Source organism: Ursus arctos, unplaced genomic scaffold (assembly GCF_023065955.2).
Source record: "Ursus arctos isolate Adak ecotype North America unplaced genomic scaffold, UrsArc2.0 scaffold_7, whole genome shotgun sequence".
Taxonomy (NCBI): domain Eukaryota; kingdom Metazoa; phylum Chordata; class Mammalia; order Carnivora; family Ursidae; genus Ursus; species Ursus arctos.
The window spans coordinates 29477349-29500307 of record NW_026623089.1 but is presented as its reverse complement, the minus strand read 5'-3'; the positions used below and the strand labels follow the sequence as shown (position 1 = coordinate 29500307).

Genomic DNA, 22959 nt, shown 5'->3' with positions numbered 1-22959 from the left:
AGGTCCTCATTTCCAAAGTCCCAGTGCTTAATATTTTCATTAACTCATTTGACACCAAAACGTGACCTGAACTTAAACTGGTGTGAACTGAAGCTATTTGTAACCATCATGTTTTCCTCTTAGTGTGTATATTTGTTGCAGAAATATTAATGTTTTGTTATGAGATATTTCCCTACTAGGGATTATGCAGTATTTGCACTGACTACTTCCTAAAAGCTGAAAAAATTCTGAATAACAGAGTCATCTAGCCCTAAGTGTTTGGGATGAGGAATGTGAACTCAGCTTCTCTTCTTGGCCACAAGAGGGCAGCCTTGTTCTGTGTGCTCGTCGTAGATGCTTGAAGCACTTTGAACCCTGGGTCCTTTAAGTGGTGGGTAATGGGGCAGATAGGATTCCTGGGGATCAGAGCTGAATGCTAATGAGCACATAATATGCTATTGAGGCGAAGCTAGTGGAGCAATCAAAAATCCTCACCTTAAAGTTTTTTACAGTAGGAAACCTTGGATAATGCCGGAGGCTCAAGGATGGTTGGCCCGCGGGGATAAAGAAAGCAGCTGAAGGGCTGGCACCAGTATGCTGACTGCAAGCTCACTGCTCACTATGCAAGGCCGACTGGAATAGCCTTTCCCCTTCTAGAACTGGCCAGAGTCCAGGAGCCCTCTCTCTCCTGTGGATCAGGACTGCCTTACAGAGATGCTTCCATCTCCCAATCGGACAACCTCTGGAAAAGGAGGCTTTGCCACAGGGGATGGGGGAGCTCACAGGGAAAAAGGAGGCCTGTCCTATTTTCTCCTTCCTGGGAACACCCCTTCCCTGCAGTAAGCGCAAACCCTTCATCCCCTGGCTCCAGAGTGTCCATTTGGGGGTCCTCCCTTCCTGTGACAGACACACTGTTGTTGATGCAAACATTTTTATTTTGCCACTTAAACCACGGTTTCCTTGTGCTAGCCTGACGGGCAGGGGTGTGGGCAGGCAGGCTGCTGGACCATGGATTACAGGAGTAGCAGGAGGGGTCGTAGCAGGAGTGGTCAGGTGCTCAGTCTGAGTGCCCATCACTTGACTCTCGGGGGAATATCGTGCAGCCCAGGTACACTGTCAGGTGGGAAGAGCTGAGGCGCAGTGCTGGTTCTCCTCATTCTGGTGAGGAATGGGTCCCACATAACCGAGAGCTCAGGGGACATTTCCAGTCCTGTTCTGAATGGAGCAGGCCAGTGGCAGTGGTCTTCCATTTACTCTTGCGGGGCTGTCTCCCTCAAGCCTCTCTTCCTTCTTCACCTCCTGGGCCCTTTGGCAAAAGTCCTTATGGTTCCGGGGGAAGATACTGCCGTTCCAAGCCCCTTCCCCGGATCAGTGTCTGACCTGATGGAGGTAGCGTGTGGGGCCTGGCTTCTGCCAGTTCCGGCGGATCCTGGCACTTGTTCTGGAGTTCAGATGCCGATCGCCAGAAGCTGTCTCCGCAGCACCACTCTGTGGGTCGGCTGGTGGAACGCAGGGCTCGGGGATTCTGCAGAGAACAAGTGTGTGAGAGGCCCACATCAATAGGAAGAGCAGAATGTTGGGGCCTGAAGAGATTGTGGTCACGATGAACTATTAAAACACCATTCGGGGTCAAATAGGACCAGGGCTCTGGTCTCATCTGCCCACTGAGAGTTAAAGACTAGGCAAAGCTCTCAGATTTCTTCTCTGTGAAGAAAGCTGGACTAGATCAGGGTGTGTGATACTCGGCACTTCTCCGGCTTCCTCGTGCTGTACTCATGGCAGCCATCATTAGTCAGCCGTGATACGAGACTGGAAGAACCAACTACCCTCCTTAGCACGGTGTTCTAAACAGGGGTTGCAAGTCAACTGGAGTTCATCTGAGCAAGGGCCTGATTTGCTTTCCCTGGACCTGATGACCTGGAAGGCCTTTTCAGGTCTCATGCTCTGACTGAGGACCCCTGAGAAGGCAGTGGAAAGAACAGAACCGAGAGCATAACCCACAGTGATTGACTAGGCCGTGTGGTTCAGCTTGACCTCGTGGGGCGAGCTGCTCCCAGGCTGTCAGTGACCTAGGCAAAGGGGAATGACTAGGGAAAGTTTAAAGTTCCTCAACAATTTTCAAACCTCAATATCTCTACTGAACCTTCCCACGCTATAGTCTCTATAATCCCACAGGCAAGATTTTAACCAGGCTTACTTTTGATTGTTACCTGTTCTACGACAGGAAAAAAAACATTCTTCCTCCCAAACAATAATCCCTCCCACCTGGCTGAGAATCAGTGCAAAATTAGGACCCAGGCCTTCTTTCGCATGGAAGTTCACAGGGTCTGGTATGACTCCAATAGTAACAGCAATCATAGGCACTGTATAGACCTTAGAACCCCCGTGATAGGTACTTTAGAGTGAGGCCAAGTCAGGAGCTCCAGGTCACCCCTCCAGGAAATGGTGGCAAGGGCATCCTTAGCGCTCCCCTCCCCTCCGCCCTCCAGTTCCAGGAACCCACCTGAGCCGGCTGCAGTGGTGCAGAGAGTGGCCCAGGGCTTTCGGCCGAGGCGGCCTCTTCCTGCGCAGCCTCCGCAAGGCCTCTGCCACACGGTGGTCTCCTGCACAGTCCCAGACGATCTGTGCCCGCTCCTCGGCCAGCTGGTCCCCACTGCGCTGGAACAGGCCCTGGATCTGGAGCAGCTCAGCGTCCTGGAAGATGTTGGCCGAGGCCTGCTTGCGGCCCCGGGCCTCCGCTGGGGCCTGCCAAGGGGGCGGCTCACTCACCACAGAGGCCGGGGTACCCATCCTGGGTGCTCTGGGGAAGGAAAGCATGAAGAGACATCAGCTTAGGCCCTTCCCAAACCCGACGAATGCAAGGCTTCTGGTGTTTCTATTCTCCAGGAGCCAACGTACAGTAAGTCTTGACTTAGAGTCACTCTAATTTCCAGGGCACCTGGGGGAAATAAGATGAGTAATGACAGACTTTATTATAAAGTGCTTACGTGTGCGACACCTGTAGTATCTCACTGAGTCACAGCAAGCTGGGACGTAAGAATGGCTTATCCCCAGCGCACGGAAGAAATGCAACTCAGCTGAAATGATCCTTGCCGTCACAAAGCCTTGCGTAATCGCAGAGGAGTAGAACCAGTAGAACCCAGCGCTGGCTGGCTGTCAAGCCCAGGCAGACCCCAGGATACCTAGGTCCTAAGGACAGTGCGGGCAGCAGCCACTGCACTGTGCCAAGCATTTCAATGTGCCGGGCATGGCTGTGACAGTCGTAGTCGCATAACCGCACTGAAGGGTGAGCACGGCAGCCCTGTGGGTACGTACTGTATCCTCATTTCACTAATGAAGAAACTGAAGAACAGAATCCAGATCTCTCTGGTGCCAAGGCCCAGGCTCTGTAGCACAGAAGTGAGAGGAGGGTTATGGGGTCGGGCTACCTGGGTGGGAGCCCCACTTCTAGCCATCTGCACCACTGCCCGGCTCGGCTGCTTCCTGTACCAATTCCTACTTCACAGAGTCGCAGTGAGAACTGAGCGAAGACAGTTTTAAGAACAGTGCTCAATGTTCTATTATTCTGCTTTCCCATCGGTAACACAGAACAGTCATCCCACCTATTTGCAAGACCCTAGAGACAGACCAAGTCCGTATAGTTTAGCAAACACAGTATGAAACAGACAATCAGAGCCAACTGCAGTCGGAAAGGCCACAGACAGGAACCAAAGCGCGAAGGGGCGGCTCCAGGGTTAGAATACAGAACCATGGGCAGAGGCTGAATTCTGTAAGTTCAATAAAAGGAAGACTCATGTCGGTGCCTCCCCTCATAGAAAATGCAAATTAAAAGATCTCAGTTCTAGAGAGTTCAATTTGAATAATAAAGGCATAGGAGGCTCACTCACCCGATCCTTGTCTCCAGTACAGCCTGCGAAAAATGAGATTGGAAAGCAGACTAGAGACGGGAAGACCAAAGACCTTAGCATTACACAGAACTGGGCTCGAATCCCAGGCCTGCCACCTTCCTAGCGGTGACCCTAGGCAAGTTACTCAACCTCTCTGAGCCTCTTTGCTTTGCTGTAAAGTGGGGCTCGTAACCACTTCTCAGGGTGCTGTAAGGATTGAGTGAGTCTAGTGTGATATCAGGTACCAAGTAAGAGCCAAATAAATGCATATTTGCACCCCCCCCACCCGTGCCCCTTTTGGCCTCCTCGACTTTTGTCCTTGGATCAGGGGTGTGATAGGGTCCCTTCTCCTCTGTTCTGGCCTAAGCCAGCCGAGGACTTGCCCGTGCTCCCTCCACCCCTCAGCCCCAGGCCTGACAGCGGAGGCCCAGCTCCAACCCCAGACCTCACGTCATTCCAGTGAGCTACGGAGATATCTGTTACCCAGAAACTAGCTTAAAAAGGGAATAAAATACATTTCAATACAAAATGTCCAGGCTCATCGTAACAAATTCAAACAGAATGGAAATCACATAAAGCATTACCTGCCTTTGTTCTCCTGAGAGTTTGAGACCTCTCTCCATCCCGTTTAGACTCCTCAAATGTACCTGGCCCTCCCTCCTCCTCTCAATAGCCACCCTCCCTATTCCAGTAATCTCCACACTCACCCTGTCCCAGTGTCTAGGTCTCCTAAGAATCCCACTCTCTTCAAAAGGTTTAATAACTAAAATAAACCTGCATAAGATTTTCAGATAAATTAACTCCATAAAAATTGTGCTTTTTATCTGGAAATGAGAATTTTAAAATCTACCTCTCCTAAGGCACTACTACGGAATCCAGTTAACAACCTAGAATGTGTGGTCGTAAACTCCCCTGAGCTGGATGATAAAAACATACTGTGACCAGAAAACAACAGTCACCAGGGAACACTTTCAGGCTGATAAAAAAGCGGACTCTGGGTCATTTACTCGGCTCCGGGTGATATGACAATATGCATGATATTTCATCCACAACACAGTTCTAGGAATCAGGCACCCTTCCCCTCTTCCCAGCAAAGGAAGCTGAGACACAGATTCAATGCCAGGGGCTGCGCCAAGGCCAGGACCTGGAGTGAGGGGCCGCAGCCGTGGCTGAAAACCCCAGCTGCCTTTACAGCCGAGCAGCTCAGAGCGCACTGCTGCCCGTCACTCCTGTGGGGGAGATTTCGCTGTTCTCACCTAAGTCACCGAGAGGGAAACCTGCCGGGGGAAGAGGAAGAACCTTGACTAGCCCACACGCAAGGCAGGGGCGGAGCTGTAGAATTTATTTTAGTCTCTTCATTAGCGTCAGAGCTGTTTACTGTGTGGCCAGCTGTCCTAGCCTTGAACCTGCGGCGCTCTGAAGAGGAAGATCCCCAGCTTCCACAGAACAAATCTGAAGCCGCAACCCAGCCCGGTGCGCAGTGCTGGCTTATGAGTCAGAGCCCTGGGCATGCCGCTCCCTGGCTGAGGGGCCTCTGTTTCCCCCTTCCATGTGCAAGAAGAACAGGCTGACTCTTCTGGTCTCTGAGGGCGTGTGCAGAGTCCCTGATTCTAGAACGAGGCTGGGTCTGTCCGGAAGCAGTGATTGAGTTTGCTTGGCTGCCAAGGCCTGGATGCAACATGTGTGGACAGGTCTGGCTAACTAGGTGCCAGGAAATTCCCCAACCAGTGGTTCCTCTTTTCTGCCCTCCTCAACCTTCCCTGGAGACGAGACACTGTTTTGCTGGTGGGATGTGGGGTTAAGGTCTGGGAAAAGACAGAGAACTCACTGCTCTAAAGCACTCCAGTGACCTAGGCTGCCTGTGGCCAAGCCTGGGGCAGGCTCCCAGGCTGGTCTGGGTGGTGGGAGAAGAGGTGGTATCATTTCTCTGATTCAGGCAATCTCACCCTCCCTCTGAGAGAACGGCAACAGGATTAAGTAGCAGCAGCTGTCTCAGGGAGGCTCGGAGCCTGACTTCCCGGATGTTCCCAGCCACCTCTGTGCCGCTACAAGGCCCTACAAGGCCCCACCTGCACCCTCTAGTATCCAAGTTACAAACACACCAACAAACCATCTGGGGAAGTCTAAGCCTCCAGTTTCAAACATACGGTCCATGCACCTTGGGGCGGGGAGTGCTTGGCACCTCCAGATTCCAAGGATCCTCACTCTTGGCTCTGCCTGTCACCCTGGGAGTCAGCCAGCAGTAAGACTGGGAATAAAAATCCGTGGATTGCACATAGGATTAGATGTAAACTTTGGGAAAATAAATCAGAACACTTTTATTATCAGAAGAAACTTTTTTTTTTTTAAGATTTTATTTTTAAGTAATCTCTACACCCAATATGGAGCTTGAACTTACAACCCGAGACCAAGAGTGGCACGACCGACTGAGCCAGCCAGGCGCCCCAGAAGAAAGGTCTCATCTTATTCAATGTGTTATTTCTCCCCTAATTTCTTGTACAAGACCTGAATCCAGGAAAGTCAGTGTATACTCGAACAATAGTACTTCTTCAAACTGGAAAATGACACCACAAGGATATTAAAAGATTACAAATGGATCTTTCATTCCAGAGCTGACATGAAACACTATAAACATGGGTCTGTGAGCAAATGAGTAAAAACTCATTGCAAAATACTTCAATTTGACACACACTAGCTTAAAAATGAACCCCCAACGTAAATACCAAATGGGGAAAATGACAAAGTTCAACTTGTTTTGAAATAGGCAATAAATGAACTAGAAAGCTCTAACAAAGAAATATATTTAAAAAGTAACATAAATACAGTGCACAACTGAGCACCCCTTGTGGTATATGAAGCTCAGTGTAGACAGCGACTCCGACCGTGGCCTCAGGCCCAGCTAACCACAAGAGGCAGAACACACTCGTGTGAGCTGGGCAGCAACTGCTTCCACACTGAGCTCCCCTCCTTCAGATAACCCTGCTGATGGTAATAATCTGTAATCGGAGGCAAAGGGCCTCTTGGATAAAGAACTGGAGGCTCTGGCCCAAGGCCCAAATCAACACTTGTGGCCCTGGCCTGCTTTCCTGCCACTGGAGAGCAGCCCAAATCTGTGGCTCCTCCACTGGGAGGCCTAGTCCACAGGGCCGTGTGAGCCCCCCCAGGCCTTTAGGGCCTGGCCTCCGCCAGGAGTGCCTGAGAGAACTGCGGCCACATTAGTCTCCAAATCTGATGTGGAAGCGGAGGAAGGAACTGGGCCCTACCCCTAGACCAATTCTCCGATACAACTGGAAAATAAACTCTAGGTGTAGGAAGAACTCTTTTCAAGAGTTCAAGAACCCTGAATTCTGGCTGTGCCTCTGAAAACTGGATGATGTTGACAAGCCTGTTTCCCCTGCCTCATTTTGCTCATCATCAAAATAGTGAGAATAATTAACCCGAAGGGAATAAGGGAGATAAAAGTATGTGAAAGCATCCATCCCAGTACACTGTATCATGAATGAGTGATGTAAGGGAAAGGCTGTTTAACAACCAGGCACTATAGAATCATTGTCATTTGCATGAAACTCCCTCAAAAGGGGCCTTCACTCTTGGAAAAAGAGGGTCAAGGGAGATGGATTCATTTGTGGGCTTTTAAATCACAGCTGCCACTGAGGCAGCTTGCTCCATGTCAGGCACAGAACAGCACTTTCACATAGGTGATCTTTTTAATCCTCACCCCATGAGAAGGCACTCTGGTTATAGGATATATCCATTTTACAGATGAGAAAACTGAGCTCAGAAACGTTAAGTAACTTTCCCAAAGTCAAACAGGAGGTAGGTGGTGAGGCTAGGTGTACCCAGGCAGTATGACCCCAGCGCCCAGCCTCTCAACAACCACTGTTATTTTTGTTCTGCCAGATGGCTGACGAGGTCTTCAGGGGAAGGAACGACCCAGGAGGCTCTGAAACCTCCCGGAGCCTGCTATCTGCTTCCGAGGGTTTCGGAAGGCGCAGGGATCGAAAGTCAGGTCTCCCAAGCCAGCCTGGGCGTCCTCTGCACCTCCCCGCGGGGAGTTACAGCGATTACTCACCACGCAGAAGGGCAGCGCCGACAGACCTCAAATCGGGATGGGGCAGGCTAAGATGTGCCCACCCCAACCCCTTCACGGTCTTTCGAAAGGGCGGGCGCAGCTCTGCGCTTCCTGCTGCGAAGGGGCTCACAAGGACCAGGAGGCGTTTACCCACAGGACGAGACCTTGGGAGGGGATATCCTGGCCCAGATCGCAGGGCGACATCCCCAGCACAGGTCAGTTCCCGGGGCTCAGACGTGGCCGCTTCGCACAACGCGGGCCCTAAGTGGACCTGCGGGTTCGGCTCCCAGTGGCACCCGGGCTCTGATGGCTCGCCCGCCCGCTCCCACCGCAGCGCGAGCCGGGCCTCCGATCTACGTACCTGGCTGCCCAAGGCGGGCCACCTAGGTCACAGCCGCGACTCCCGGGAGAAAGCGCTCCCCAACCGGGGAAGAGCCAATCCACGGCCGAGCCTTGGTGAGAGCTCCGGGACGAGCCTTCCAAAATCGAACGCGGAGACTCTGTGGGCCAATCATCAGCAACAGAGGGGCGAAGGGCGTGTCAAGGCCCCGCCCCCTTCCCTCCGCCGGCCTCGAAACCCGAGTGCGAAGATTGCCCGGGTCCAATCAGCAGCGAAGCAGCGGCGAGGGGCGTGTCCGTCGGGGCCCCTTCCCTCCGCCCTCTCCCGCCCTAGCGCGGCGTCCGGAGGCGCCCCCTTCATTGACGTCAGTGCCCTGGGAGACCGTGGTTTTGCTGGCGCGGGAGCGGGGCGGGGCCGCATTCCAGCCTCGGGGTGCGGTGGCGGCAGGCCCTGCGGGGTACACGTGACGCGTGCCCCCTCGCCTGGGCCCTAGGCCAGCGCGCACCGGGCCGCGCTCCTTGCACCGTGTGGCCCTCTGCAAATAGATCCGCAGCTCCTTAAATTCACCTCCCAGACGGACCACTTGTCTTCTGGCTCCAGCTTTGAGGGAAAGGAAGGGATGGTGAGACCTTGGGCTTCAAAGCTAGAATGCCGTGGGGTCAGATGTTAAATCAGCTGTGCAACCTTGGGTCAGTTACCTAAATAAGCGGCATTAGGAAGGTTTTATACATTCATTGGACAAATGGTCCATTAGGGGTCACCCTGTCCGAGTTCCGTAAGGGGCAGTGACTAAGAGACGTCTCTACGCCCGTGCCCTGGGGGAACTTAGAACCTACTAAGGAAGGCAGACGTTAAAAAGCTTAAAACATTTAGTAGTGATTACAACTGTGATAAACATTATAACTGTAAAAGGGTCAGACAGAGGAAACTCAACTCCCTGTAGGGGGTCCTGGGAGGTAGAAGAAGTAACATTTAAGCTGAGATATGAAGGAGGAGTTGAAGTTGGACAAAGGAAGAGGAGTGGGTCTGGGAAGAGCGTTTAAGGAAGAGAGAATGGCATGTGCAAAGTCTAGGAGGCAGCTTGACTCAGGAGTACTTGGTACCAGACCTGCAGCAAGGCTAGCAAAGGGTAGAGTGGTGAGAAAGCAGAGGGCAGAGGCCGACAGTGAAAAAGTTTCCGTTTGACTCTCTGAGGGGAATAGCATTATGTATATGGTTTAACAGATATTTTATAGCACTTACCATGTGCCGGTAGTGCCAGTCAGCACTTCACAAATAGTAGCTCATTTCATACTCATGAAAAATTTGTGTTTTTAGAAGGTCACTTTGGACCCAGCTTGGAACTTGGATTAGAGGGTTTGGGAGTGGATGCAGTGTCCAATGGGTTCTTCTGCTTCTTCTTCTTCTTTTTTTTTTTAGAGTTATTTATTTATTTGGTGGTTGTGGGGAGCGGGCAGAAGGAGAGGGAGAGAGAGAATCTCAAGCAGACTCCCTGCTGAGCGCAGAGCCCAAAGCTGGGCTCCATCCCAGGACCCTGAGATCACGACCTGAGCCAAAATCAATAGTCAGTGCTTAACCAACTGAGCCACCCAGGCGTCCCCAATAGGTTCTTGATAAATGCTTGTTTAGTTCTTTGGAAGATGAGGAGTTGTTTGCGCAGTGGTTCAAAAATGGTCAGGAAGGCGCCAGGGAATAGGCAGCTAGGTCTGCCTGTCTCCTTCTCACTTCAGAGCTAAACTTCATCGTCATTTAAGTGTGATCTCTCCTCTGTAGAAGTTCCGAGGGGGAAGGAGTAAAAGCCAGCGTATAAGGATTTGTGGGTCCCTTCCTGCAAGGTGGAAGGGATGTTTGGGAGCTGTTCTTCCTCATCCCATGCTCTCCAGTTCCTCTTTCTGTCCTGCACAAAAACAACATCAGCAAGTGCTTTGCTGTAGTTAGAAGGGTTTTCACAGTGGTCTCTCTGCTTTTCCTGAGACCTAGGCAAATAGCAGAAGGAATAAAGAAGTCAGCCATGTTTGTCTCCAACAAAAGGCACTCATTGCTGCAAATCCTTTCAGCCAACTGCTTGGCTAAAGAGAGGAGTGTATGGAGTCCTAAACAGGGAGGCTGGGCTTCTGAACCAGGGACACCTTGTTCCTCGGTCTCAGAAACAGGAAGACCAAACTCTTGGCACATCAGTGCTGGTGAGCCTAGGACTTCTGATGCCAGGATCTCAGATGAGCATACCAGGGTAGGAATTGGGAACTTGTGGCTTCTGGGTCAGATGTGACTAAGGCTGGGTGGAGAACATCTGGTGTCTCCCCACATTTTTGCAGGCGTGTGACCATGCACTTACCACACAATGGAAACGTTTCTCTTGGTACAGCTTTATGATTTCGTATGTCTGAAGAGAAGAGAAGACAGGGCACTTCCATCATGCAGGAGTGGAGGATCTGGGATCCACCCCCCAACAAGGAGGGCCCTGTTTGGAAGAGAAGATCAACTCTGAGGAATGGAGCCCTGGTGTAATTCAGGCCAAGACTTGGTTTTACCAGGGATCTGATTAAGGTGAGGTGAGTGAGAAATACTCCTTGGGTGCATTACTTAAGGGGACACCAAAAAAAAAAAAAAAAAAAAAAAAATCCAGTAATCAAGATAAATATTTTAATGTAATATTTTTAAAAATCAAAATTAATGTAAAACATCCATAGTGAACAAAATATCAACGCTTAAAGACAGGATGTTGTTTGTTTTATGACCTGGTGTCATTTTGCAACAGGACTAGTCATTTCCAATCCGCCCATGGTTTCTGCGTAAGTCGCCATTATGCTCCCGGCCAATTAGCTTTTTGAGGATTGAAAATAGTGTGTGAACCAATAGGGCAACACAAGGCTTTATGTCTGGTTATGTTTTTTTGATTGCAGGGCTTTCATCAACTTTTTCCATTTAATTCACAATATGGGAGAATATTTTGATAGGTATGTATAGGCGTGCACATGTTTCCCTCTGCCCTGCGTGCCAGTATGGCTCAGCAGAGTACTCGTTTCTGGGGGAGCAGAGTCTCTACAGCTGGGGTTCCAGCTGTTCAACCTTAGGCAAATAACCTAACCTCTCTGCTTTCCTAGTTTCTCATCTATAAAGTGGAACTAATCATACCCACCTCTCTGTGTTGCTGTGAGGATGAAGTGAGGTGCTATATAAACCCGCTACCGACACTAAGCCAGCATTTGACTCCTTCCCTCTCTGTCCTACAGGAATTGTTGAAGCAGCTCCCCCAAATGGTTCCCCAGTAGAGCTGAGGTTTGTTCCAGTGGGTTTGTTGTTGCTCTCTGTCCTGTCCTGGGGAGAGCAGAGAGAACTTTCATACTCAGCTGACAAGCCATAGTGTGACTCTGTTTTTCTTGATAAATGATCTTGGTAATTCTAAACTTTTTTAAAAACACCCTTCTTCTTAGGACATTACACAAGGCAACTTACTACAGCCCTCTTCTCTGAACTTAGCAACTGAGAATAGCAAAGCCCCACAGGCAAACAGTACATTACAGAAACACTGCAAAACAAAACAGAGCAGAACAAAAGCCCCACACCTAATCTAAGTCTTGAGCATTGGAATTAAAGGTCAGTTTTGTATTAGTCTGCTTGGGTTGCCACAACAAAACACCGCAGGCTGGGTGGCTTAACAATAGAAATTTGTGCTCTCACAGTTGTGCAAGTGGGAAGTCCGAGATCAAGGTGCCAGCCCACCCGGTTTCTGGGAGAGCTCTCTTCCCTGGTTGCGGACGGCCACCTGCTCACTGTGTCCCCATATGGTCAGGAAAGAGAGTGAGCTTTCTGGTGTCTGTTCTTACAAGGGCAGTAATCCTATCAGATCGGGCCTCCACTCTTATGGACCTCTCATTTAACCTTAATGACTTCCTTACTCCAAACACAGTTACATTGGAGGGTAGAACTCCAACATGTGAATTTTGGGGGACACAATTCAGTCCATAGCAAGTATGAACTCATGGTTTTTAACATACAGATAAGTAGATATAGAAATAAATAAGTTGTAAATGTATGCATATGCTTACGTATATACACGTGTATGTATCCACACGAACACATGCAAACACACACGTTCTCCAGCTCTGCTGAGAGGGCCTAGAAGCGATGATACCCCGATAGGAATAAGCACATTTACAGCCCACGTGGCGAGTTCTCAACACCATTCTCTGCAGAAGGAACCACGGCTCCTTGGAGAAATGATGGATTCAACCATTGGGGTTGAGAAAGTTCAGGATGATTCTAGAAAATCTTGTCCTGGAAAGTAAGGAAGTACTCAAAGAATGATGGAAACACATCGAAAGGACTAGGAGTCTATTTATAAGGGCTCCCATTAGCAAGTGCAGAGCATCAAAATAAGGTGTGACAGTAACAGATTATAACCCAGTGGGTGAAATAATGTCTAAGTCCACAGCAATATAAACAAGTGAATAAATAGGTAAATAGAGGAGAAGAAAAAGGCCTTCCTTATAGTAGTATACCAACTAATAAGTGTAGAAGGAATGAAGCAACTAGAAACCCGTTAATGACTACTAAAACAGCCCTGTGGCCAATTATAAAAACAAGGCTTGTAGTAGTTTTGCATATTTTTTTCTCTGTTATATGTACAGGGTGTGTTTGTACATACTAACCGTTTTCTTTTTCTCTCCATGTTTTCATTTCATATAAAAGTTTATATGTAAGTTGTTGGAAGTTAATGTTACCAGTTTAGTCTTTAGTTAACAGTATATTCCAAGGGACTCTGACAAAATCTGAGAAGTTTTTTTCTTTTTTTGTTTTTCTTTCTGAGCAGTATTTAATGCAGACCATTAGGACTGTGTATCTCCTTATTTTGGAGAGAGGGGGTGAGAATGTCACCTCCAAGAAAGATAGCTGTCTCTCATTAGGTGGAAATATGGAGTTGTTTCATTGTCATATGGAAGTCCAAATGTGTATAGAAGGTTGCATATGGAGTTGAGACTCCAAAGAGGTAACTACCAGTTGCCTCTGTAATAACGGAGCCAAGTCCTGTAAATATTTCTCCTTTCCCTGCTGGCGCAATGCTCAGATTTGTCAGTAGAGGGCGCTAGCAAGACGCCGTAGGAGGAAGGGTTTCTCTCTCGGGTTCTGGTGTGTCACCTTCACCAAACTCCTGCAGTTTGCCAGGCTTCTCCAGTGCCTGCTCCTGGAGCTCAGGTGACTTCTCAGGTGCCAGGTCCTGCAGTGTGGCCTCCCGCGGTGTGGGCGGCTTGTTCAGCGCCTGGGTCCCTACAGCATATGGCCGCCAGCAACACGCAGGGGCTAGTACCTTCCCTCCGCCCCTTAGGTGGTTTTATAGTAAACATGTTTTTTGTTTTGTTTTGTTTTTATTTTTTTTAAGGTTTTAAAAGATTATTTATTTGAGAGAGAGTGAGCATGAGTGGGGGGAGGGGCAGACTCCCCGCTGAGCTTGGAGCCCCATTTGGGGCTAGATCCCATGACCCATGAGATCATGACCTGAGCTGAAACCAAGAGTCGGACACGTAACCGACTGAGCCACCCAGGCGCCCCATTTTGCAATAACTTTTGACATCCATGCAGTAGCACCCCAGATGGGTGATTTCTGGCAAGTTCTACAAGTGCAGCACCTCAGTGACTTCTTTGCCATCTACTGAGCCACAGCTACGTCCTCTCTAAGGAGATCTGAATCTTGGTCCTGGTAGGAGGGAGGGGAAGAGAGCTCTTCTAAAGGGCCTATCTCAGCCCTAGGAGTATGACTGCTGCTTATATCTTCTTTTCCTGTATTCTTTAGAGTTCTCTTTAACTCTTGTTAGCCGACGCCTCAGCACTCCATTATAGTAGATAATAATTCCTTATATTGAGGTCTCATTAAACAAATTACCGTGTGGTTTCTGGCTCGAGATTGGACTCTGGCGGATCCAGTGGAGGGTAGCGAGACTGGTAGTGGTGAGGATGAAGAGCATCAAGTGGACAAAACTCACGTGAGAGCAGGCTTGTGTCCTGCAATCCAGGGACGCACTGAAACCAGTGAGCTGGGTGTCGCAGCTCTTTCAGAAAACAGTATTGATGATAAAGCTAACACACAGGAGCCCTGAGCACTTTGCGTCGCGTTGAATCCTCACAACACCCCAGTGGTATTGAGCCGTTGCTCTTAACCTCATTATGCCAATGAAGAAGCTGAGGCTGGGGACGTGCAGGATATCAACACATCTTCCAGCTACAGTGGCTGCGTAACAAATCGCCCCAAAACTTAGTGGCATAAAATGACCATTTTATTATGCTCGTGGATTCCGTGGGTCAGAGTGTCTTATTCATGTTTGTTTATTTTTTAAGAGATTTTATTTATTTGAGAGAGAAAGAGGGAGGGGGGAGGAACAGAGGGAGAGGAACTCTAAAGTAGACTCTGCATTGAGCACAGAGCTGGATGCGGGACCTCAGGTCTCAGGACCCTGAGATCATGGCCTGAGCTGAAATCAAGAGTCAGAGGCTTAACTGACTGAGCCGCCCAGGTGCCGCAGGTCAGGATGTTTCAAAATGCACTCAGGATTTTGGTTTTATTTAGGAATAGGGAGACCAACAGATCAGGAGATGGCTGCCATTGAAAAGATAACTTGTTACTCACAGTTCCCCAGAGGAAGGGACATGCCACACGACAAAGGGCCACATGGGGAAACACCGGGGTCAGTCCAGAGGCAGAAGGAGCAAGAGAAAAGCATGGACATGAGCTTTTATTGTAGCTTTTGTGGGAAGAAATGAGTGAAACAAAGTAAGCCCCTAGGCAGGTTTAGGACTGGCTAGTTTTAGTAATTCCAGCAGTCTCTGGGGGCATAGGGACTGTCTGATACCTTTCCCTGGGATGATTAGGGCAGAGGAACATTGCCTCCTGGAGTGTAAGAGCCCAAATAGAGGAGGTGGTTTGGAGTATGGGCTCAGGATTGGTTGGTTTGTATGTCAAAGGCACACTCACAGTCACATTATTTACTATCTTTAGGAATTAGCTAAATCTGGGAGGGGCAGTCCCTCCCTGGATCTGCAATGTCCCAAAATGTCAAAACATCACAAAACAGCAGAAAATAGAAAGCATGAGATGATACACAGGAATTGAGATAGTGCACAGCGGGAGTGTCAGGACTCCAGCTGGAAGTCTTGAATGCTGAGGTTCCCATGACAGCTGGGGGTTGGAATCATTTGAAGCTCATTTCGTATGTTTGGTGACTAGGCTGGGAGAACTTGAAGGCCAGGACTGCTTTGGTGGTTTCTCAGTGTGACTGGGACCAGAGACATCTCCCATGGCGGCTCAGGGCTGCAAGTGTGAGTTCTAGTGAACAAGACAGGAGTGGCTTTGTCTTTTGGTTAGAACTTAGAAGTCATCCAGCGTGGTTCCTACCATCCTGTTAGTTATAACGGAGTCACAAGCTTACCCAGATTCAGGGGAAGGGAACTAGACACAACCTCTTGATGGGAGAAGAATCAAAGAATTTGCAGCCATTTTGTTTTTAAACCGCCACGAGTGGAACTAGGAGTGAGACCCTAGCAGTTAGGATCCAAACCCTCCTTGCTTCATTCTGGCGTCCTTACAAGAAACAGAAATCTGTGTAAGTTAGCTCGAGTGAGGAAGTGCAGGGGGGAGGGTGTCGTTACTGGAAAGCAACAGTGAGTTCGCAGAAATGAAGTCTAGAGGAACAACCCAAAGCAAGTCACAGGCAGCTGTCCTCTCTCACTATCTTTTGTCCCAGCATAGCTGCCTGTGACAGTTAATTTTATGCGTCAATTTGGGCCACAGGGTGCCCAGAGATTTGTTCAAATATTATTCTGGGTGTGTCTGTGAAGGTGTCTTTGGATTAGATTAACATCTGTATTGGTAGACCCAGTAAAGCAGATCGCCCTCCCTAATGTGGGTGGGCCTTGTCCAATCAGTCCAATCAGCTGAAGGCCCGGATAGAACAAAAAGGCTGACCCTCCCTGGAGTAAGAAGGACCGCCTTTTGCCTGACTATTTGAGTGGAGACATTGGTGTGTGTGTGTGTGTGTGTTTCTGAGAGCACGTGGGCATGCACACAAGTGGGCAAGGGGGTTGGGGGGGAGAGAATCTTAATCAGGCTCCATGCTCAGCACAGAGTCTGACATGGGCCTCAGTCTCACAACCCTGAGATCATGACCTGAGCCGAAATCAAGAGTCAGAAGCTTAACTAACTGAGCCACCCAGGCATCCTGAGATATTACCCCGCCCCCCTTCTTCGGACTCTGGCTGAAACACTGGCTCTTCCTGGGGCTTGAGCCTGCAGCCTTTAGACTAAATGACACCGTGGCTCTCCTAGGTCTCCACCTTGCCGACTGCACATCTTGGGACTTACCAGCCTCCATAATTGCACAAACCATTTTCTTATAAGAAATCTATATGTGTATACCTATCTATCCATCCTGTTTCTCTAGACAACCCTAACACACTGCGCTTTTCTCTGCAGATCGGCTTCCTCTGCCAACTCAGGATTGCTACCCCTGCCCCCCCGCAGTCTGCCTCATGCCCTGGCTTTGGTGACCCCAACGCTAGCTCCACTTAGGAACGACCATGTGGCCGAATTCCAAAAGAAGGAATGTGATAAGCCCAGTTTGGGTCAGAGGAGGAGATGGGCGAGTAGGGCAGAGCTTCATAGTATAAACACAGTATCTATTTCTAGACTCCAGCCGGGGCTGTGGGCACGGGGAGAAAGCTGCCGTGGGAGAGGCAGGCAGGCCTCCAAAGGATTTTGCTGCCACTGAAGATTCTTGCTGCTTCTCTTGATCCTTGAATGCCACGATGTTAGCTGTTTTGTCATCTTCCTGATGGGTCAGGACATGATCCTGCTTGGTCCCCAGTGGTTTCTGTGACCTTTGGTCTCTTTTAGTCCCGGCAGTCATGTCCCACTCTGCATGTCTAGGTTGGGGAGGGGGTGTGTGTATGTTTTGGCAGCAGAGAGAAAACCAGAGTTGGAGAAAATCTCTAGGATTCGCCACATCGGTAAGAGGCCCAGTGGTAATGGGAGTTGGAGACCGAGTAGTAGTGGAGGGGACAGCACATTTGCTTTTGCTGTGTGGTTTCAGTGAATAATGTCTTATAAAGAGTCAGGGGAGACTAGACCTAAGGGGCAAGTTCATGGTTAAAGTAGACTCGGGGAATCTCAGACAGCCATAGTGTTTCCAGTGGTCCCGAAATCTAAATTTAGTTCCTAGCATAATCTGATGAATCTCATTTTCCTCAACTGTCAAGTGGAGATAATGAGCTACCTATCTCCCAAGGTCGTTGCAAGGGCCAAGGAGGAGATACAGGCCCACGCTCAGCACTGAGCATCCTCTGATGGCGACCCTGGGCTCTAGCCCGGCCCGTGGGCCTCACTCCTCTTGCTTTAAAGCTCCAGCTGTGGGTGGGCTAGAGAATTCAGGGGGCAAATCCCCCTTTCCTGGAGACCCTTCACATAGCAGGGTAAAGAATAGAAACAGCATACACAGGCTCCCCAAGTGCAGATCTTGGGGCTTGTGACAGCCACACCCACTCTCACGGCCCCCTGCCTGGCCCCCTACTGTGGACCATCTCTGCAACATGGGGAATCATTCATTCTCTTTGTCACTGCTCAGGGACAGTCCTCTGATGTCTTGTGACCTCCAAGACCAAGGCTGAAGTCCGAGATACATGCACTGATTAAGAGCCTGGATTTGGAGAGCAAATATTTGAATTCCATTCTCCATTAGATGTGTGACATTAGATAAGTCACATAAGCTCCCTGTGCCTTCGTTTCCTCATTTTAAAGTGGAGGTGGCTTTAATGGCCCTACCTCACGGAGCTGTTGTGGGAAGTGAGACAAGAGTGGAAAGCACCTGGCGTGGTGCCTGGCACCTGGGAAATACTCTGCAAAGGTTGGTTATTACCATTGAGCCTCAGCCACTTTCCTCCGAGGCTGACTAGCAGAGTGGTGGTGATTGGTTCAGTCCACCCTGGCTCGGCATGTCCCTCCTCATAGGTGAGGCCCCTCCTTTCCCCAGGAATGTGGTCGGCTGGGGTCTGCACATCCCATCGTAGTCCCAGTAGGAGGTCATCTTCAGCACCTCCTGGGCAGCCCATTACTGGTGAAGTTTCATGAGCACCTCCCTTGGTCACCCATGGTTACTTAGCCTTAGGGACCTGGCCCTGCCAGCCAGTGTTCTGGGTGGCTTCACACAAAGATAAGCCTCAGAGGGTACCTGTGGCTCCGTGTCTGGTCCTGGCCAGCTTCTCCTGGGGAGCGGGCGCTGAGCTCTGTCAGAGTCAAATGCCTTTACCACTTCATGCCCAGCCTATGGCCCGTTGCCTCTGTCTGCCCAAAGGGGCCCAGAATCCACACCACTTCATAGCTCCAGCAAAGGCCAAGTAGTCCTTGGGGGCCGGAATATCAAACTCATGAGCCACCCAGGTTCCTATCCAACTCCAGCCCAGAGGGGACCCTATCTACCCTTCCCGAGGTCCCTGCTCCCACAGCCTCGGGAACAGGCCAAGAGGTATGAGCCACTTAACCAACAAATGAGAGTTCATGTGCAGAGCCCCCTGCCCCGAGTGAACACTGGATTGTGAGTCAGGAGCCCTAAGTTCTACACTTGGCACTCACATCATCAACCAGCTGTGTGACTTCTGGGAAGTCATCAACCAGCTGTGTGACTTCTGGGAAGTCACTTACCCACCCCAGGCCTCAGTTACCCCTCCATAAAATAAGAAGGCTAGAGCAAATGATCTTTAAGGCCTCTTCCAACTCAGGTTTAGGACTGTAACATAATGCCAGGTACATACATAGTAGGCGTTCAGGAAATGTTTATTCGGTAATTTAACTCTAAGATTCAAGGCAAGATTCTGCAGGTCCTCACACCCATCTACTCCCCCACTGTGAGTTTTGCCTCTGCTGTTAGCTAATTTATGTCAAGTGCCAGCTCAGGGCCTGGCACATAATAGGTATTAAACCAATGTGAGTTGTGTCTGTATATGCAGTAATTGACAGTAGCCCAGAGACTGAAGACAGAACTGACTGCACATCAAGAGCGGGTCATGGGATCTCAGGGCGGCACGCATTCCTCCTTGTTGTAAGCTGTCTTCCCTTCTGGGCATAGTGAAAGTCATTGCTTTGGGGCTTAGAGTATCCAGCAAGCACCACTATTCCTTGTTCCCTGAGCAACATAGGCCCTGCTTTTGCTCCCACTGTTCCCACTGCCTACAGCACCTGTCAGGGGCTGGGATTAATTCCACTTACAAGCTAATAAGCTAGCCTGCTGTTGTTTCATAAATACGGGCAGAAGACATGGCTTCCTGAGTCAGACTCAAAGGATTGACCACACTTGGCACAGCAAGCAGCATGAGCAACATCGTTATGTCTCTTTCCCTTGTTCCCTAGTTTCATGGGGCAGCACAGAGGGGCCCAGGTGGATGTTACCCACAGAGGAGCTTTATGTTATAGCTACAGAGCACTGAGCTTGGGGAACCCACCCCTGTCCCCTCCTACCACCACCACTTTTATAGTAAGAAACAAGCAAGCTTGCACTCTGCCTGGGAGATGTTCCCTCATCCCACAAAGTTGCTGGTGGGAGAACACAACGGTGAGAAATGGTTGGAAAGCGCATGGGTGACCGTGGCTTTGCATTCTCAGCACACTCAGTGATAAGAGCCAGGGCTGCTCAGGCCCCATGGTGGACTGCCTTGCCCAACAACGCCTGGCTCCGATCTCTGCTTGTCACAATTCTATCCACTCTCCAGAGACACTTCATTCTGAAAGCTTTCCCAGCCCTCCTGCCACACATACTCTCCCTTTTGGATTTCCTCGCATCCACCTCTCTCTTTTGTGTCCCGAGCTGCCCCTCCGCTACCAGACAAGTGCGAACACTGTGAGGGCAGTGCTCCTTATTCCTACATTCCACAACTCAATTGTTCGCATCCCACAGGTGCTTAGACCTTATTTGTTGAGTTGGAGGAATCAAGATCTTCTTGCGTGCTTATGCTTTTGCAGAGTCTCCTGGGACTGCCCCTTGGAATGTCTTCAGGATTCCAGAGGCTAAAAATATCTCCCCAAAGCCACCCCATTGGTTTCCTCATAAGGAGCTGGACTTAACTGTGGGCCTGAAGGTTTGTGCCCACCAGGTGGCGCTGCACCCTTAAGTCTCCAGACGCCTTTTTCAGACAAAGGTTCAGACAACGGAAGGACTTGCTTCTCTCCCTCTAAATGTTTATTTAGTTAGGTCCCCTGTTCACAGAGGTAGTTTGTGTAGCATAACCCCGTCATCAGCCCAGCACCCAGATTCAGCCCCCAGGTGCCTGTCTTAGCTCCAGCCCTTCTCAAGCCTGGCACCCTGGGGACACTGAGGATGTCCCATCAGGGATTGATTGCTAAGGGATAGTTTAGAAAGGCCCCAGAATTGGGATCAGAAGACCTAGGTTTGAGTCTCCACACTGACACTTGTTAGTTCTGTTTCTCTGAGCAAGTTATGTAATCTTTCTGGGTCCCTGTAACAGTAGCTGAGAATAAAATATGGGAAAGTATATGGGCTTCCTGTTTAAACTGTCAACCCAACAGCTCTGTGAACACGGGCACCTTCCTTAACCCTCTGAGCCCTGGCTTCCCCACCAGCAAGTCAGAGGTAACATTGCCCTAGAATATAGGGGCGCCTGGCCGGCTCAGTTGGTAAAGCATGTGACTCTTGATCTTGGAGTGAGTTCAAGCCACACCTTGGGCATAGAGCTTACTTAACAATAACAACAACAACAACAGTGCCTACAGCATAGTTAGCATTCAATTAATAATGATCACATATGTATTATGTATCCCTAGACCCTAAAATGGTACCCAGTGCCTAACAGGTGCTTAATATCCATTTGTTGAATGAAAGGATTTCACAGATGAGGACACTGGGGCACAAAGTGGTTAAGTGCGTGTGCGCACCCCCCCCCCCCAGGTCCCAGCACGAGGGAGTGGTAAAGCGGTGATGCATAGCCAGGCAGTCTGCCTCCACGGTTCGCACCCTGCGCCTCAATACCATGCTATCTTACACAGATATGGATGTTATACGGATGTTATACATCACCTTTTATTCATTTAAAATTAGCGTTCACAACTTTCTCAGGTCCCTGCAGGCGGGGCTGTAGAGAGGCGTTAGCCCCCTGAGAAACCACATATACTTTCCCCCACAAGGGGTGCCAGGCTGCTGCTCAGCCAGGCCCGGGGGCCAATGGACACATCACATGACCAGGAGATGAGGGACTAGTTCTGCAGATAGGGTCGGCTGGGGGACTGAAGCATGCATGTTTCCCAGGTAAGAGGGCCCTCTGTTTCATTGCTGTTCCCACAGCCACTAGGTCATCCACTCCGCTGACATTTATAGTCTCCTATGTGCCAGGCAAAGATAGAGGTGATAGCCAGCAGCTGCAATGTGCCAGACTCAGAAGTACTGCAGAACTACTGGATGCTGCAAGAGAGAGCCTAAGAGCCAGCAAACAACAGCTTGGGAGTCTGGACCAAAGGGAGGAGCATTTAAACTGGGCATTGAAGGGTAAGTAGGAGTTTGCCAGCCAGGTGGGGTCTGGGAATGAAGGGCATTCTGAGCTTATTTGGGGGAACTTAAGAGGTTTGGTGGGGTTGGCATGGGGTGGGAACATGGGTAAGGAAAGGAAATGGAAAGCAATGAAAGTGAAAATCAGTTGGAGCCAGTTTGTGAAATATGCCCATAGAAGAGATAGAACTCTATCCTGTGGCCAGGGAAGGAAGCGGTGTAACACCGGGTCTGTGTTTTAGAAAGATGTCACAGTGAAGGAAGGTTGAATGCGATGGGGAGGAAAGAGACACAAGCTGCAGTTTCCAGCTTCACGGGCTTAACCTCTCTAGACCTTATTTCTCCTCCTCAGTAAAAGGAGGAAAATAATTGTATCTCTGAGGCCGTTTTGAGGCTTAAGTGGGCATATACGTAAAGGACAGTGTAAAGCATCATTAAGTTCCATCAGAGGCGGTTTTGCCTAGCAGTTCCGCACACGGGCTTTGCTGTCTCTTACCCCCGGCTTGGTGCCCTGGCCATGTCGGGTAGCACATTTTTAATCCAGGCAACACTGAATGGCAAGGACGTTGGAAAAATGAGGTTGGACTGATAGGACTTGACTTTGTGGTGTGTGGGAGGGGCAGTGGGGTCTCTGGTCTCTGGCAAAGGGACGGTCCCTTTCTCTGATGTCTGAGAGCTCAGCTTTGGACCGGAAAAGCGTGAGGTGGACATATTCCAGATGTCCAGGTGAGAATGGATGTCAGCGTAAGACCAGCGCGGCTCTCCTCCAGAGCCAGGGAAAGGCCAAGAGGTCCGGGTGGGCCCTAGGGCAGGAGAAAGTAGAAAGAAAGGGGCCCAGCGAGAGGCTGAGAGAAGGCTCCAGAAGACAGCTTTCCCCTCAGAGGCTGGACCGGAGCGGGGGAGACAGGGAGGGCACGGTGGCCCCAGATGTGCCAAACTTGGCCCGGGCGGCCACAGCGGAAGGCCCGCGGTCGGCCGGGGGGGTGCGAGTGCCCTCCGCCGCGCCCTGGGGAGGAAGGAATCCGAGCTGGGAGTCTGGCGCCGGCAGGAAAGGGGGGCCGGGGTGGTGAGCGAGGCCCAAAAAGAGATGGCAGGAAGCCGGGAGGAGCGAGTGGGGGTGGAGACGGGGAGGGGAAGCCAAAGGGC

The 22959-nt window shown here is 50.1% G+C and overlaps 1 protein-coding gene and 1 long non-coding RNA gene across 3 annotated transcripts; one reads left to right on the top strand and one right to left on the bottom strand.

Moving 5' to 3' along the window:
- Positions 1–896: 896 nt before the first annotated feature.
- Positions 897–8642, bottom strand: AVPI1 (arginine vasopressin induced 1). Of its 2 annotated transcripts, none has more exons than XM_026493808.4 (3): positions 8300–8642; positions 2483–2779; positions 897–1504 (listed from the first exon to the last, which is right to left on the bottom strand). In XM_026493808.4, exons 2-3 carry the CDS (start codon positions 2767–2769, stop codon positions 1348–1350), a joined length of 444 nt encoding a protein of 147 aa, XP_026349593.1. In that variant the 5' UTR covers positions 2770–2779; positions 8300–8642; the 3' UTR covers positions 897–1347. The 2 variants fall into 2 exon arrangements, with proteins under 2 accessions (XP_026349593.1, XP_026349594.1); XM_026493809.4 differs by having other exon boundaries at positions 7939–8319.
- Positions 8643–8746: 104 nt separating this feature from the next.
- On the top strand, positions 8747–22891 carry LOC123000743 (uncharacterized). The gene is made up of 3 exons (XR_006408928.3): positions 8747–8900; positions 10644–10830; positions 21613–22891. It is a non-coding gene; the product is annotated as an uncharacterized LOC123000743 (long non-coding RNA).
- Positions 22892–22959: the final 68 nt, after the last annotated feature.